Source organism: Medicago truncatula, chromosome 1, assembly GCF_003473485.1.
Source record: "Medicago truncatula cultivar Jemalong A17 chromosome 1, MtrunA17r5.0-ANR, whole genome shotgun sequence".
NCBI classification, from domain to species: domain Eukaryota; kingdom Viridiplantae; phylum Streptophyta; class Magnoliopsida; order Fabales; family Fabaceae; genus Medicago; species Medicago truncatula.
The window spans coordinates 31,240,170-31,258,057 of record NC_053042.1 but is presented as its reverse complement, the minus strand read 5'-3'; the positions used below and the strand labels follow the sequence as shown (position 1 = coordinate 31,258,057).

The window sequence follows — 17,888 nt, the reverse complement described above, 5'->3', positions numbered from 1 at the left end:
GTTTACGGTTATGATTAAATACCCCCCCTGAAATTTTGCACTTATGTGCAAAATGCCCCCTAAACTTGAAAAAATATATTTTTTTATCCTTGACTCAAAAGATACTAAAGGCAAACAAATTAACAATTATTGATCATATAAATATGTATGAAATGTATGTTTATGCAGCTATTGGTCATATAAATCTTTATGAAAGGTATGTTACTTACTCTCATGTGTTTTAAATATAACATATATAGAAGACTTTTTTTTACACAAGTTGGTAATTATGTTAGAGTATGCAGTCATAAAGTACACAAGTCTTTGATAATTGTCTGTCCATATGTTAATATCTGCAGAAGGAAAAAGAAACAAGACTTGTTGATAAATATGAAATATGAATCAAAAAGCTGCACATGACAAAACGATGATTTCTTTGGCATATATTCATTCATTTTCTTGTGAATAGAATTTTTATGACAATATGTACAATATACTACTTGAAGAACTAAATGTATGATTTTTGGTAAGAAAAAAATCTAAATTTTTAAGTTTAAGGGGCATTTTGCACATAAGTGCAAAATTTCAGGGGGGTATTTGATCATAACCGCAAACAGTTAACAGACAAATTTGACGGAGGGGTAAATTGATTAACGTTATGCAATTTCAGGGGGGTAATTGAAGTTAATTTTGTTAATTTTGGAGGGTAATTGATGAAACTTACAATTTTAGGGGGGAAATTGACTATTTACTCGTAATTTTATCTTTAGCTTCCATGAATAGTGGCGACACCCTTTACGATGTTGTTAATTAATTTTCATCATTGTTTTTTAGCTTTTTGGATGGTGCTTCTTTGTTACAGGCACATGTAACTTTGTACATACTTTTTGGATGATTCATTTCTAGTACGCTTTGTGTGGGGTGAATTGTTTTTGATATCGTTAATATAATTCATTTTGATTTGTTCTAAACAAAAAGTTGATTGAAATTGTAAAGTGACATAAAATTTGAGACATTTTTTTTCAAAACGACTTATAATTTAGAAGCTAGGGAGTAGTATTTTATCTTGGTCTAAGAACCCGGTGTTTGTTTAAATTTTATAGTTTCCACGCCTCTCATGTGTTCAAGTATTTTTTATTTTTTTAAAAAGAAAGTGCTCTAGTATTTTATCTTTGGTCTAAGAACCGGTTGTTTGTTTTAATTTTATGAGTAGTGATACATAGACCACCTTAGGTGGCATGTACCACTTGTACACCCACACACAATTTTGATAAGTGTCCTTGTGGTTCCCCCACACACAAAAAAAGTCACATGTATTGTCTCTCACACACTCTTCACATGGAGTGGTACAATGTGTGTATGGAAAAAAGTGTGTACATGAAACATTATCCTAATTTTATATAGTTTCCACGCCTCTCATGCACTCAAGTATTTTTTAATTTTTTTTTTTGAAAAATGCTCTATTATTTTATCTTGGTCTAAGAATGAGCTGTATCGTTTTTCATTTATACAGAATTGGAGGCAGCTGGAACTCAGTCTATATATATATAGGCATTGACATGTTTTCTCATCAACACAACATAACCACCCGTTAGCATATTACCTTTCAATGGCAAAGAAACCTGTCAAGTACTACGTGGTATGTATATATTTGTTTGAGTGTTTGTTATTATTATTATTAGGGTTTTATAGTTGTTGTCTGACAATGTTAATATGCAGGTGGATGCTTTCACAGAGACAGTATTCAAAGGGAATCCAGCAGCAGTGTGTTTCTTAGAAGAAGATAAAGATGATGAATGGTTGCAAGCATTAGCTGCTGAATTCAATGTCTCTCAAACATGTTATTTGACTCCTATTCATGGAACCTCTATTCCTCGTTTTGGTCTCAGATGGTTTACTCCTACTGTTGAGGTGTTGCAAACTTCTCAACACTCTTAAACATAATAATACTAAATAATTATTTAAGCGGCGGAGGTAGGAAAAATAGTTTGGATGGGCCATTAAAAGTTTGACTAAAAATCTCGGGTACATTAGAAAAATAAATTACGTAGTTTACTACTGCTATAAATTACGAATCTTTTATTATTTTATTTTTTATAATACAACTGTTAATTGGAGCAATTTTCAGTTGACAAGATAATATTTGAAACCCCAAAAATTAGAAGGCTTGTAAACCTTCACTATCCAACCAAGAAAAAGCATGACAAAAATCACATATGTCATTTTTAGAACCGCCGAAAATCCAAACCGTTGAAAAATTGTTTAAAAACTCGTAAAACAGACCTATGGTTTTTAAATTTTCAATTTTCTAGATGGGCCACTATACCAATTAGTGGAAATTTAGATATGTCGAACACTAAAACCGCAACAAAATTGTTTAAAATCTCGTAAAATAGACCTACAGTTATTAATTTTTAATTTTTTAGGGTAGACCGTAGCTCAACCCAGTTCATGAATGGCTCCGCCCTTGATTATGTTGGTCTTTAAATATGTAAGATGGTGTCATTGTAATACATGAATGTGTCAAAACTTAAAAAAAAAAAAAAAAAAAACAAGTCTCCTATTTTGATAATCATTATCAAATTTGAATCTCTTGATTAGTCTAGTCCATAAAATTATAAAAAAAAAAAAAAAAAAAAAAAAAAAAAAAAAAAAACACGCACTTAGAGATGCATCAAGGGAGGGACTTAGAGGGAGGTAACCATGGGCTATGGCCCCTTCCTCTCCCCCACCTTACTTAATTACTGAAATATTTTATTAGTGTGACAACCATTATATTTGTACATCTTTATTTTTTTATACTTATTCAACATCTTATTTATTTTAGGTAAAATTTATTTTTGATCTCTATAAATATGTCAACTTTTCGTTTTAATCCATTTAAAAAATTTCAACTTTTAATCTTTTAAAAAAAATCATCTTCGTTTTTGGTTCCTCATTTAAAGTAAATACATATGTAGAATTCATATTTTTGAATAAAATTTTGCAAAAAAAAATCATATTTTTTATCTCTCTATTTATATTTTATCACTTACTTATCACATATATCACATCACTCTATTTATCTCAATCTCTCTTGATGTAGAATGAATAAAGGGTGTACACAAATAATTTTCTTTAATGTAGGACATTCATAATGTTTAACACATAGAATATAATGTCTTATGTGAGGCTATGCTAAATTTAAAATAGGCTTAATTGCACTTTTGATCCCTTTATTTTTATCTTATTGGAACCCATATTTTAAAGTTCGACAGTTTTGGTCCCTCCATCATATTTTAAAACTAAAAAAGGTGATGTGATAGGTTTTAAATGTCGTGGTATACGATCTAAAGATGATAAAATATCAACATCCATGAAATCGTAAAAAATTTCCTTAAAAACTTCATTTAAAACATGTCATATCACCATGTAACATGTCATATCACCATGTTTTAGACAAATTATTAGATTGAGAAACCAAAACTATCGAATTTTACAACAGGGAGACCAATTTCACAAAATGGTGAAAATAGGAGACCAAAACTACAATTAAACGTAATATATATCTTTCAAAAAATTCATTTAATTCATACATATATTACAATTATATATTATTTATAATCATTTATTTTGTATGTATATGTATATGTGTGTGTATACACACATACCATATTGTACAAAATAACAAATTATAAAACTCCCTTAAAAAAATTATAAGACTATTTTGTATTATTTTCTTGTAAAAAGTTAAGTAAAAAGTGTTTCAGCGCCTCAGTTCGTTAGATTTCTAGATTCATCCATTAACACACTCACATTCTCTTTTTGAAAAATCACACACACATTTTTTGTTGTTGTAATTTTATACCTATTAGCGTTTACACATACACTTTGTACCTGTCTGTTCGAATTTTTATTGTGTTAATGAACATAAATTACGAACAGTAATTTTTATGAAATTTTGATTAAATTTAGTTTGATATTGATTAAAATTATTTCTATAGATAATAGGTATTTTGCACTTTAATATTATAACAAACTATACTTATATTTTTCAATGATACAGAAAATATAACAAATATAATATCTTTCAAAAAAAATATAACAAATATAATATAAATTAGGGTTAATAGATTTTACCCTCTGTAATATAGGTCACTTTCGGGTTTAGCCCCTGTAAAATTTTTGTTTTGGTTTTCGTCCTTGTAAAAAAAAAACTTCCAGAATACCCCCTAATAGGCCATTTCAGAATTTTTTTCCAGAAATTTTGGTTTTTGAATGGCCTATTAAGGGGTATTCTAGAAAAAAATAATTTTACAAGGACGAAAACTAAAACAAAAATTTTACAGGGGGCAAACCCGAAAATGACTTATATTACATGGGGTAAAACACTATTAACCTTATAAATTATTATATTTTTGACTGACACCAGCCGGTCAAATTTGTTTAAAGGTATATATAGTTTTTTGAGAGAAAAAGAGAAAAAGGTATATAGTGATTAAAGGTGTATATAGTTTTATATATTTATTTATTTATTTATTTTATTATTAAAGGTATATAGTTGAAAAGAAAAAAGTCAGCATAAAACGGTCTATTATTTTTCTTTTTAAAAGAAGTCTATTTTCTGTATATATAGTATAAATTATAATGATCTCGTCACACTTTTAGAGACCAGTATAAAATTTACTTGCTAGGATGACAACTCTTATTGAAAATTTAATAAACCATCAATTTACATTATTTGGATGTTATTGTAATACAGGTTAATCTTTGTGGCCATGCCACATTGGCAGCCTCACACATACTTTTTTCATCTGATTTGGTGAACAACAGTGTTATTGAATTTGTGACACTATCTGGAGTTTTAACTGTTAAAAAGATCCCTTCGATCGATGTGGTTGGTGTGCCAAATTTGCTGAATGGTAAAGCTCCTCCGGTTGAATTTTACATTGAGTTGGATTTTCCTGCTTATTATCCTATTACAAAATTATACCACGATGACATTTCAATCATTGATGAGGCATTGAATGGTGCTTCCATTATTGATATGAAGAGAACAGAATTTGCAGATGATTTACTTGTAATTCCTTAACCTTCTCTCTTTTACATTAATATTATTTGGAACTAGCTAAGATGAGCACAAACATTCTCTCAATAAAAAAAAGATGAGCACAAACATGTTGGTCCGTCTATCTGTTTTAACATTTGTTTTGTCATAGCATATATACTTGTCACATTAAAAAATAAATCAGTTTATGATTATCGGAGATATGAAGCTCATTATTTATCATAGGTTGTTGTCACATCTGGAAAAAATGTCTTAGAAGTACAACCACAATTTGATGCACTAGCTAAATTATCTGGAAGGGGAGTAAGTGTTACAGGGATTGCGCCTCCTGAGTCCGGATTTGACTTCTACAGTCGATTCTTCTCCCCAAAATTTGGAATCAATGAGGTAAGTGGTTGAGAACTATGAATATAAATGTTCCTCCAATTGCATTTCTAATGTTTCCATAACTATGCAATGAACAAGAGTTATATAAAGAATATTCAAGTATGTTTTTGGATTTTGAGTTTTTTTTTCTTCCAAGTAGTTTAGTGGCTAAAAATTCACCTTTAAAATGAATAAGTGGAGAATCCATGATTCGAACTTTAGCCCTTATATAAATAATGCAATATTTCTACCACATGAGTTATGTTCACATGAACATATTTTGAGTTTTTTACTCAACCTTATCAAAGCCATTTTCAAACTGCATTGTAATCTCTTAAGTATATTCTTTTGTTAAACTCTAAAATCTACGACTCAGCTAGAAAATCTGAGAATTGGCTCTCCCTTTTAAATTGTCGTTTATAAAAACAATTTCTAAAAAAAGGCACATTATATTATTATTCTTACTACCTATTGTTACAAGGTATATTGCTTGTCATTTGGAACAAAATGGAGAATATTATAGAAATCAAATTCACTCTACCGTTTCATTTTAAGATATGAAAATAGATAATGTTGTTGATAACTCATGTTTACTCTTTTAGGATCCTGTTTGTGGGACTGCACATTGTGGCTTGGCACCCTATTGGAGCGAAAAACTGGGGAAGTGTGATTTAAAAGCTTATATGGTACTCCCTTCATGCCACAATGAATTTTCTCCCTTGTTTATTTCAAAAATATTAACTTTTTATGGAAGATATTAATAATACTAATCAGAGGGTATTATCAAAAATAAATAATTAAAAGTGACACTTTTGACACTTATTCGTTTACAAATGTGTCATTGATTTAAGGGTGTAAGTGGTTTGGACGAAACCGATGAAACCGAAAATCTAAACTGAATCAAATCAAAAAAGTATCCGACCTTGTTTGGTTCGGTTCAAAATCAAACCGAACCAACATTAAAAGATCTAGTTTGGTTCGGTTTTCGGTTTTTAATTATGAGATCCAATGAACCAATGCTAACCCCACTGTCTATTTTAGTAATATCCCTCCTCACACACTTATGATTAAGGTCAGAATTAAAGCCCAATATAAAATACTCTCTAATTCATTCATTTTTTTCCTATCATCATCTCATCTCTTCACTCATACTATATTTCATTTCTATTAAGAAAGAACATTAGTCGTCGGTCACATCTTACCCATTGTTCCTCGTCGCTGCTGGGATCGTCTATCTCTTAGTTAGTTTTTTCATGTTAGTTATACAAAGTTGTTTGAGAAAACAGAGAACTTGAAAAACAAAGTTCCATGAAATATTTGAGTATGTTGTATACATAAATACAATTTAGTGAAAAAATAGATTTCTTTTAATTGTATTTTCAAACAAACCGATCAACCGAACCGATCCAAACTGAACCAAACCCAGCTAGTTTGGTTCGGTTTCTTTTTTAAAAAACAATAAAAACTGAACCAAACCGAACCGATGAAGATTTCATAGGTTCGAACTTTTTTTAACCAAAATCTGATCCAAACCAAACTGCTACACCCCTAATTGATGATAGAGCATAGGGAGTACTATACTATCATTTCCCTCATTGGAATTATCTTTATCATTGTTTTAATATATAGATTACAATTACATTTATGCAGGCATCAACAAGAGGAGGAGCTCTAAACATTCATGTTGATAAACAGAAACAAAGGGTGTTTTTGCGTGGGAAGGGCGTTACGGTGATTGAAGGGTATGTTCTGGTCTAATCATGTTTTTATGTGGGAGAAGCTTTACAATCAAAGTACACAGTGGCTCACTTGCATAAATACATGGAACAAATATCACAAACGACATAAATTGGTATTGCATCCTTAAAAAAAAATTAAATTGGTATTGCAGCATTTAATTGTTTTGATACTTTAGCACATAAAAAGAATAAACATGAACATTTTGTGTATTTCATTCATAAACCATTGTGCGAGTGTTGTAGGATTTATTGATTTCAATAAATTGGTCTTGCTTATGAGTTGGCATCCCCTAGTAGAATAGTGGTTTGTATTCATCCTATGTATGAGCATAGGAAAAGGATATTAAAGCTTGTTAATGTCATGAATATTGGATGTCTCCTATTTGAGCTCTTGTATAATTTTGCAAATAATACCAGAGTTTTGTAACAGCAAAGAATGTGCAAGTGTATGGTTCTATCGAGTAGTAAAAGATTATCGATCCATAGAGAGTTAAACTAATTATCGATTTTGATTTTAGTTTTGATTAGCTGAAAATATTAAGTTGGTTGGTTTTATAATTGCTTTGTTCAAATCCAAATTAAAAGGCTTCATGGAATCATTGGTTTCATCTTAATGTCTAATCATAAACATTCCAAATTTATTTCTCTATCTTTAAGTTAAATTCTTTTCTAAAGAAAAGATTCTCTTAGGTATTTCATGTTTCCTTTCAAAATACAGAAATGTATTTCAATGACAACCAAGCCTATTCTCATGGTTGATTGTTATTGAGACCCTTTAAGTGCAAATCGATTGTCTCAAGACTTCACAAAACTATTCATTTGGGGTGTTCCCATCAAGTTTTGTGTTGTCTTGTCTAATCTCATTTGTTCCAATATCAAACTTCACCTTTTGCTGTCCTTCGTTTCATACTTGTTATCGAGTTTAAAAACAATAAGATTAGATTAGTAAACAAAGTTTAAACAAAATATATATCTAAACTTGGTTTGAATAGGATTAAGTCATTAGACTGTTCCAACAATTCTAAGACTAAAAGGTCTACTCACTCGTGATCTTTGTAGACAAAATATTGGAATAAAAAGACATAAAATTAAATTGCTGAAATTGTAAAGAACAAAAAAGTAAATAGCAAGAATGTAAAAGTGCAGAAAAAGTAAAGAAAATGAACTTAGAACAAAATATAGAACTTTGATCTCACTATATGAAGTTTACAAGCATTCCAAGATGATTACAAATCTGACGGAGGACCTATTTATAACATAGATTCTCAAGACAAGGCATTAAACTCGAATTTACAAGCTTTAAAATAGGGAAAACCAAAGAGTTTTGTAACAGCTCCAGCTGACAGCAAAAACGCACGGTCTGCACAGCAAACCATGCACTTTTCAGCTTCCACGTGTTATAAACGCACGGTCTGGTTCCAAGGAGAAACGCACGGTCCATGCACTTTCAAAGACATACTATGCGTTTTGTTTTTCAAGTTTTCCACCCTTTTCGTTCCAAATTGAGCTTAGGTGTCATTATGAAAGTTGTAGATATGGATGTTACCTTTCATTTGCCATTGATTTGACACCATTCGGACATCTACAACTTATGCTATGATCAAAATACTACACATGAGTCAATATAGACAACACGAACCATGTGTTTTTCCAGCTATTCATTCTTCTTGCTTTTCTTCAATTTCTCTGCTCCTACCTCAGCCAAATACTCTCATTGTCCTGAAGAAAAACCAAATTATTTGTAGTAAAATAGCTCTAAACTAGGATTAAAACTAACAATACTTTATTGAATTTAAATGCTAAAAACATGACAAACTATGACTTATCAAATGTGTAAGTGATCAATTAATAACATCATTATCATTGAGAAAAATGCTTGAGATTATAAACACTATACTATTATATATTTGTTATAAAATTAATCAAAAGCATTTCAAGATATTGTACAACATAGAAGAGTAGAGAGAACAAGATAAAGGGAGAACAAGAGAGTATATTGTATTACTTCTCAAGTGTGTCTTTACATTTCAATATAGGTCATATTTATAGGACACAAATTGGTAAATGAATAATCGCATTACAATCCACTTGCTACTGGGAGTTACATGTATGTGGAAGGTTAATGGATGGACATCCACTAATTGTTATATTCATAACACTCCCCGTTGAATGTACATCGAGAATATGCCTCATTAAAACCTTATTAAGAAAAAACGCAATAGGAAAAATCTTAGTGAAGGAAAAAGAGTACAATATCTGATATATTTGCTTTGTTAAAACCCTTACCAGGAAAACCCAAGGGGACAAAACCGTGGTGAAGGGAAAAATAGTGCAAAATATATTTATATATTCCCCTCAATCAAACAACCATCTCTAAAAGGATGGAGATCAATATTTTATATCAGTTGTTCAAAAATTATGCTTGTTGGAAGTGACTTTGTGAAAATGTCTGGAAGATTATCACACAAACAATATCAACATTCTTATGAAGATTACCTTCTTTCAACTGAGAAATGCACATGGTATCATATTCATAAAAGATTGTTTCATTCACTCTTCCTGAAGACAAATTTCAAGTTTCTTCTATGTGTTCAACCATAGACCTCAACCAAACACATTCTCAACTTTCTATATGTAGTGCTAAAATTTCATATGAGCATCACACAAACAATCTGCATTTCTAATATAACAAAGTAACAAATGTTATATCATAACATGAATAGTTATCAAGGTACATTATTGTATCTCAATTGAACTAAAGTATGGTACTTCAGGACCAATTAGTTCTTCATTATTTACTAAAATTCTCACACAATTTTTTTGTCTATATCTAGTGACTTCACAATCATCTGAGTGCTTAACAGATGTGATTTGTCCATCTATAACCATTTAAACACATTTCTATATAAGCCTCATGATTCACAAAAGTGTTATTTTTCAAATACTCAACTTGTAATCTAAAATAAATATATATCATTGCTATATATTTCATCTTAATTTCCTTTCTTTAAGAAATCAACTTTCAGAAACCCTTCAGAATTTCTTAGATCTATTTTCAAATGGACAAATACTATCATTTTTTATACCACTGTTTTATAGAATATTCACTAAGAATATTAACAACATGTTTCAATATTTTTATTTGATTAAGTAATCTCTTTGAGAAGCTGAATTGTATTCCTTTATAAAATTAAATCCTTCGGGGAATTTTATTTAAAAATATCAAGCAAATTGTATATTGTAACAAATACTTAACATATCAATTGAGCTTTTCATGCGGTATTAGACTTAATCAAGTATGATAATGTACTTTAATTCACTTCAGGTAAATATGTCTCTTCAAATTTAATAGTAGTTTTTACCAATAATCTTGAACAATGTGCCCAACTTTATATATCAATAATTCATGATTCTCATTTTATTTTCATATATTCATATGTATGGACTACTGGTCCAAAAACCATTTCTCTTTGCAAAATTAGTTTAATTTCGCATCAAATTCATCTTTCAATTTACTCAATCATTTTACCGTCTATAATCCTTCATAGACTTTGATTCATGATCCTCGTTATCTTTTTTGCATATAGCGCTATATTTTATATAAAACATCTTCAACATTGACTTTTATTTTTCGGTTCCATTACATTTCATTAATGACATAATTTATCGAGATCTCTTTATTTACATAAATTTCAGATACTTGATCAGTTCTGTTGGAACTAAAAAAAAATGTTAAACTTCTCTTTTGGAATTTTTATATCCTTTGTCAGTGAAACCGTATGCTTTAGCACGCTTCAGGCACAATTGAGATTCATTTGCAAGATTAGATTATCCAATGTGGACATCTATTTCGATATGAGAATTAACAACTGATATTTTGTTTGCTTAACTTTGCAAATAAAATTATATTTTGAACTTATGGTTCATATTGATTTATATGACGATTAAGATGAGATAATAATAATTTATTTAAATGATTCATTTGAACTTATGGTTCATTTATCCAGCTGCTTATTTTCTCCCCCTAATATTAGGAAAATAAATTCATCAATCGATAATCAGCCTACTAGACTTTAAATAAGTCCCCAATTATTTACTCAATATACTTTATAATAGATAGAGATTCATATCAAATATATTTTCCCAATATTCTTTTACGACCCATCTAAATGTATTATATTGGAAACATTGACAACACATCCAAAAATGCTTATATGAGAAATATTAGGTTTATAAGCCAAAAATCAAATTGTGAACTAGGGGATGACTTACATGTATAGTAATTTGTTGGCTTGACGCAAATCGATGTCTCAAAATGAAAGATTTCATATTCCGAAGTAGAAATTTGGAAGATATGATCACATAAGTATTAATCGTACAATTAACATTAGACGTCTAATAAATAGATTTCAAGTCCATTTTTATATGGACATATTCTACTTGAATGTTCAATATCATTTCTAATTTACGTTCAATACTTATTAAATGAGGAAAATGAGATGTTAGTCAAATAATCTCACAAATTATTGGTTGTGAGTTAACAATAAACATACATTTGACCATAATTGATGCATCAATTGAAGTTATAAAATATATACCTAGTCCACATGATCATTATGTGTGTATTGATTCACAAATATCCCCAAATGTGAGAGTCATTTTCTCAAATTATCAACTTTCTTTGAGAATTAGTAATGCACAAAAGTTATTAATTAGATTTGAAGAAATCTTGGACTCTACAATAATACACAAAAGTTATTAGACTTGAAGAATCTTCTGGATCTTCAATACATATCTATAAAAAAAAAAAAATCAACTATTTTCTCTTCGCATCATAATATATTCAAGATGACCTAACTAATCTTGCCAACGTACACACTTAATATGATTTTGTAAACTTCTGGTTTACAATAATATGTGCTTCAATTGCACAATATAAGTGTAATATAATACAAAGGAAAAGACATGTAACATTTTCATTTCTGACAGAGATATTCAACATCTCCTTCATTTAATATTCTTATTTCAATATGATATCCACTTAGAAGGATGTCCATGAAACATAATAAATTAATATGACACTTAGATTAGTATAATATATTTTTAATGTGTAACTCTATTTGTCATACCCCAATTTTGAACCGTTTAAGATCGTTTGTCCGTATTTTAAAATGGTTCACGTTCCCTTTTATTCGTTTTTTTTTACCATTTAAAATTCGTGTTTCTTGTCTTTAGTCATTCAAAAAGTTTTTATTTTACATTTAAATCAACGTTTGCATTTCACAACAATTAAAACCGTCTCACTTTCATTTTTATGACGCATTTTTTGTTATATAGTCTTTTTAATCGTAACGGTCATGTCATAAAAAAAAAAGAGAAGGTCTAACCGTATTTTAAAAGTCGCGTCTTTTTTTATTTTTATCATTTCAAACAAAATTTCGGCAGGGAGGTTACTTTGAAGTACCTCATTTGGTTCCGAAGGGACATTGTTTTTATTTTTTAATCTTCATTTTTATTTTTATTTTTATTTTTTTTATTTTATTTTCAAGAAAAAAGAGAAGACAGTCACGTAAGTGACTTTGGTCTTTCTTCTTCTTCTTCTTTTTTTATTTGTTTATTTTTTATTTTTATTATTTTTGCTTTTTTTTGTTGTTTATTTTTATTTTTTGTCAAGTCTTTTTCTCCAAGTCTCAGCTGCAAGAGTAATTTGGTCATTTCAATGTATCAGAGACAAACCCTAATATTTTACTATAAATGGCCTGTCAGTGCACTGTTCACGAGGTCAGAGAAAGTCAGTCACAATAATCAGCAATCACACTCATAAACAATCTCCAATTTTCTCTCTCCAAAATTTTGGATCAAAACCCAAAATTTCATGAACTCATATGAACAATATCAAGAACACATGAACCTCAATCATTTCCAGAAACACACAATAACAACATAAACACCTCAAATCAATACAAGTCCGAACCCAACAACACAAATCCGGATCTATATCACTACAAATCCGAATCATACAACAACCACAATAGCTCAGAAGCTAATAACCATAACAAATCCGAATCGCATAACAACAACAGCTCAGAATACCACAACAAACACGGCAACAGCTTAGAAGCTCAGATCGGACCAGAAACGACAACAACAAAGCAAAAAGAGGTAAAAAAATTTCAAATCTTCATTTGTAGATCTAGCTCAAATCTCTCTACCCTTTTAAAAAATAACACCGGATTTGTATAGAGGAGAAGGAGAAGAAGCTTTTGATGTAAAAAAATTTCAAAAAAAAAATAAAAAAAGCTCCGACGCGGCGGCGCTATGGCCGACCACCGCGCCGGAGCAGCTCCGGCCACCGCCTTCCTCCTTCTTCTCCGATCTGTCATTTGTAGTGAGAAGGGAGAGCTTCTCTCTCTAAAATAAACTTAGAGAGAGAAGTGTTTTGGATTTGTTTTGTTTTTTTGTTAAAATTGCTTTTATAGTGCTTTCTTTTTTGCCGGATCACACGCGCGCGTATTCACAACCTTACGATGCTCCATCGCGTTAGTAGCCATCAGATCTGGATCGTTCCTTGATCTGACGGCTACTGTATGATCTGTTTTTAAATCCTGTATGTGTTCTGCTGGATGGACTGTGGTGTGTTTTCTGTTTGAACCGTCAGATCGTTGATCTGACGGTCGCTGTGCTTTCTGTGATTTCCTTCCTTTGTTCTGTTTATTTTTAAAACCGTTGGATCTTAGATCCTATGGCTGTGATGAGATCTTGGGATTCAGATTTGGACCTCTGGATTCATCCAACGGTCCAGATTAAATCCTGCTGAGCCAATTTTGTATTTTATTTTTTTTAATTGTTCTTTATCATTTTTAAATACTTTTTACACTTTTTTTTTACATTTTAATGCTTTTAAAAATTCCAAAAATATTGTTCTTATCATCTTAATTTTCTCTAATTTTAAAAATCCATCCTATTTGTTTTTTTTTAATTTTATTTTATTTATTTCTTATATGATGATTTTAATTGTTGCTTGTCTTTATTCCTTGCTTTTTATTTCTTATGTCTCATTCACCATGATATTTCTTATGCTTACTAACGATTTAATTTTTGTCTTGAATCATAGCATGCACATTTAATTTTCTCATCATCTTATTTCGTCATTGACTTAGTGTGTATAAATAGGGAATTGATGTAATTTTATTTCTTGCATTTTATTTTGGCATAAAGGCCTTAGGGTTGTATTTAGGAATTGATGTAATAATGTAGGTAACACAAGCACCGACACTACCACAATTTATTTACCGTTTCCGCTCGTTTTTTTTACGACGTTACGTTAGTTTAGAAAAATCATTTTCTCAAAAAAAAAAAAATCAAATATGCAAAACTTCAAAATCATTTTCTTAATAACATTTTTCCTTTATTTTCTTAATCAAACTCTCAATCAATTTTAATTCAACTTCAATCATTTTCAAAATTTAAAATCAATCAACCTCACTCATTTTTTTTATCTCATGCCTTGAGGCCCCTTTCTCTTCTTAAAACCCATTTTTCAAAAAATCTTAAAATCAACCTAACCCACCAAAGAATTTTTTAGTGGAACTACGTCGGTTTTGATCCCTTTCCCAAAAAAGGGTACGTAGGCAGAGGACTTGTCCTTCCAAATCAAATAAAAATAACCATAAACATACTTATTCTCCCTCCATTCTTTTACATAGATTTTTAGGTAATAATTTTTCAAGTAAGCAAATGAATTTAGCACAAGATAATCTAGGTAAGCGGTTCCTTCGGAGTACCGAAGTCGTTTAGGGTGCTTAACACCTTCCCTATTCGAAACCAACCCCCGAATCCAAAGTCTCGATAAGGGTTTTTACTCATTTTTTCCCTGCCCACGAATAAAAATTGAGAGTTCAAAGATTGACGATTCAAATCAATCAATGGTTTGATATCCGAAAATCGGGGAGCACACTATTCTTTCATGAAACAATATATTTTCTCTTCTGGAGCCTTCAGTAATTTTTATAGTGTCAAATGTAATACTAAAATTAATTTTGCAAAAGACAATATATTTGCTCTTTTGGAGACTTCAATAATTATAGCATCATTTTTAGTCTCTTACAAAAGACATGTTTCATTCACAAACAAAACCCAACCAAGTATACATAAAATTAATGTGCTCCTTAGTGAGGCAAGTTCTAGGAGTAATACTTGCTTGACACCTCAAAATATCATAGACATACTTTTTAAGATCACTCTTAATTTTCGAAGGGACATTATACCTCAAAAGGGTCAATGATCTTAAACATATTATTTATTTCGAAAGGGACATAAATTATCGAAAGGACTATACTCTGAAGACCATTCTTAACTTCGAAGGAACATTCTATCTAGAAAGGGTCTATAAACATCATATTTTGGTTCTCTCTCTAAAACATTATTCTCTCCCTTCTCTCTAGCTCCCAAAACCTCCCACCGCCTTTAACCTTCCTCCTCCTCCTTAAACCCAAACACAGCTTCCACCATGTAGCCTCTTGAAGGTGGTGGTGTGATGGGTTTCCTTACCCGCACCACCGACGTTCCTTTTCCTGGCTGTCGTTTCCTTCTTTCCAGATCGTTTTTCCGTCAGATCTGAATTTGTTCTTGTGGTTCGGCCGAGCGCCTTTACTGGTTTGGGGTGGCAGTGTAGGTGGTGGCGCCGTCGTTTGTGTAGTTAGTGGTTTTTGTAGATCCAATCTTGCAATCTCGCTGGAGGCTGTGGAGTTCCGTTGGAAGCTCGTTGCCGTTTGTGCTCTCGCCGGTGGGCTTTTTAGATCTGCGACCACCACCTCTCGTTATTTCAACCTTCGATGTGTTCTCAGATTCGTGGGTCGTATCTGTTGGAGTAAGCCCTAATAGCCAATCTATATTGATTGAGTTTGGCTTTGTATCATGATATTGATATAAATATATATTGTGAATATATAAATAATAAGGCATTTCTTTATTGATTTTGTTTTGTTTCAAAATAATAAAGTCCTTAGAATAGTTAGTCCGTTTAATGGAACATTAAGTATAACTTAATTGTGAGACCACGTTGAACATAAGGAAACTATTCTTAAAGTATCAGTAGTCAAGCTTTATTGAGAAGTGGAATATCATTAAAGCATAGAGACTATTATGTGGGTAGACTGATGATCACATCTCACAGATTATGGATAAAGAGTTATCAAGTCTTCACATAAATATAAATATTAGGAGTAATATTTATATTGGATTGATCCGCCATGAGAATACTACATAGTAAAAGTTATGAAAAGTGTCATAAGATATTCTTATAGTGATAGTGGTGTATTCCACCCTTCGACCTGAAACCACTATGTACCCTAGATGTTGGAGTCGAGTGCTTTGTCACCATTCAAACGTTGTCTGTAACAGGATGACTATAAAGTTGGTTGATGGGTACTCCATGAATCATGCTGAGGGACATGAGTGACCTAGATGAAATTTTCCCCTCCTACATAACAGGAGAAATGTCTACAGGCCCAATATTGAACTAGACAAGGATGACACGGTCTATGCCTTGTGTTCAATATAGACATGAGGGCAAAAGGGTAATTATACACATGATCATTATCACAAAAAGGTTTCGTCATATCACATGACATTCTCGTCACTTGGGTAGCAGTGATGTGTTGCTAGATACCGCTCACTGTTTATAATATTAAATATGTGATTTAATATTATTGCCAACGTTACGGGAACCTATAGGGTCACACACAAAGGACAGATAGATGAGAGAAATAAATAAGTAGGACTTATTTATAAAATAATAAGTGAGACTTATTTATAAAATAATAAGTGAGACTTATTATTAATTAAATAATTAAATATGACTTTATTATTTAATTTATGAAAAATAGAGAAACGCGGTCCACCGTAAGGTACGATGTATTTAAGTGTTGTCTTGCTAACCACACAAGTGATTCTATAAATAGAACCTTGTGTTGAAGCATTACTAACTTTTTGTGAGTGCTTAACCTAATTAACAAAAGTTGTGAAACCCTAGCCGCCGCTCTCTAAACCTTGTTCTCTTTGAATCTCCGTTGAAATTGGCTAGCACCGGTCATCGGAGAGGTTCTTTTCGTGTGGACTGAGTAGAGGCATCGCTACTTTGCTTTGCTCGTGATCAGAAATATTTCTTCTACAAAGGTTCTGCTCTTCAAGAGGTAAACACATGAATCTTAAAGTGTTTAAGTTTCTGTTTGATTTGTGATTAATGATTTAATCAAGATCTGTTTCAATGGGATTTCTTCCGCAAAGAGGATTAAAATTTTGAAAAACCCCCTCTTAAAATCCCTTCAGTATCCTCTTCGGAGCTTCTGTTCTCCGGTGGCCTCTGCACTGCCGTCGACATGGGTTTTTTGTGGTGTGTTCGTCTTTCCAATATGTTTTTTGGCATGCTTCATGGTTGTTTTCTTAGATGACACTATGTTGCTGACGTTTTTGCAACGGGCTGTATCCTCTTTTGTTATCCTTACTGTTTTTTTTTTGTTTGTTTTTGTATGGTTTTGTTTTGTTTTGAGAAGATGAAGATTTGTGGTGGTTTTGTCCTGACTCTGGTTTAGTTGAAATTTTGAATTTGGTTTGTTCGGATATACAATTTGGTTTCTCTGATTTTGTTCATATGTGCGATGTTTTGCTGGATACCATCCCTCGATCTGGATTCAACAAGACTTTTTTCGGGTGATGTTACTCGAAAGAGTTAGGTGCGTCGACGCTCCGTGTTGACG

The 17,888-nt window shown here is 31.2% G+C and overlaps 1 protein-coding gene across 1 annotated transcript; it reads left to right on the top strand.

Moving 5' to 3' along the window:
- Positions 1 to 1,506: 1,506 nt before the first annotated feature.
- Positions 1,507 to 7,565, top strand: LOC25483921 (uncharacterized isomerase BH0283). Its single transcript, XM_013612641.3, has 6 exons — positions 1,507 to 1,618; positions 1,699 to 1,890; positions 4,721 to 5,038; positions 5,252 to 5,413; positions 5,995 to 6,078; positions 7,043 to 7,565. Exons 1-6 carry the CDS (start codon positions 1,589 to 1,591, stop codon positions 7,148 to 7,150), a joined length of 894 nt encoding a protein of 297 aa, XP_013468095.1. The 5' UTR covers positions 1,507 to 1,588; the 3' UTR covers positions 7,151 to 7,565.
- The last annotated feature ends 10,323 nt before the right edge of the window (positions 7,566 to 17,888 follow it).

Coding starts and splice junctions, on each gene's coding strand:
- LOC25483921 (XM_013612641.3), top strand. CDS start 1,589: ATGGCAAAGAAACCTGTCAAGTACTACGTG. Junction 5,039..5,251: donor AATTTGCAGATGATTTACTT/GTAATTCCTTAA, acceptor TATTTATCATAG/GTTGTTGTCACATCTGGAAA. Junction 5,414..5,994: donor CAAAATTTGGAATCAATGAG/GTAAGTGGTTGA, acceptor TTACTCTTTTAG/GATCCTGTTTGTGGGACTGC.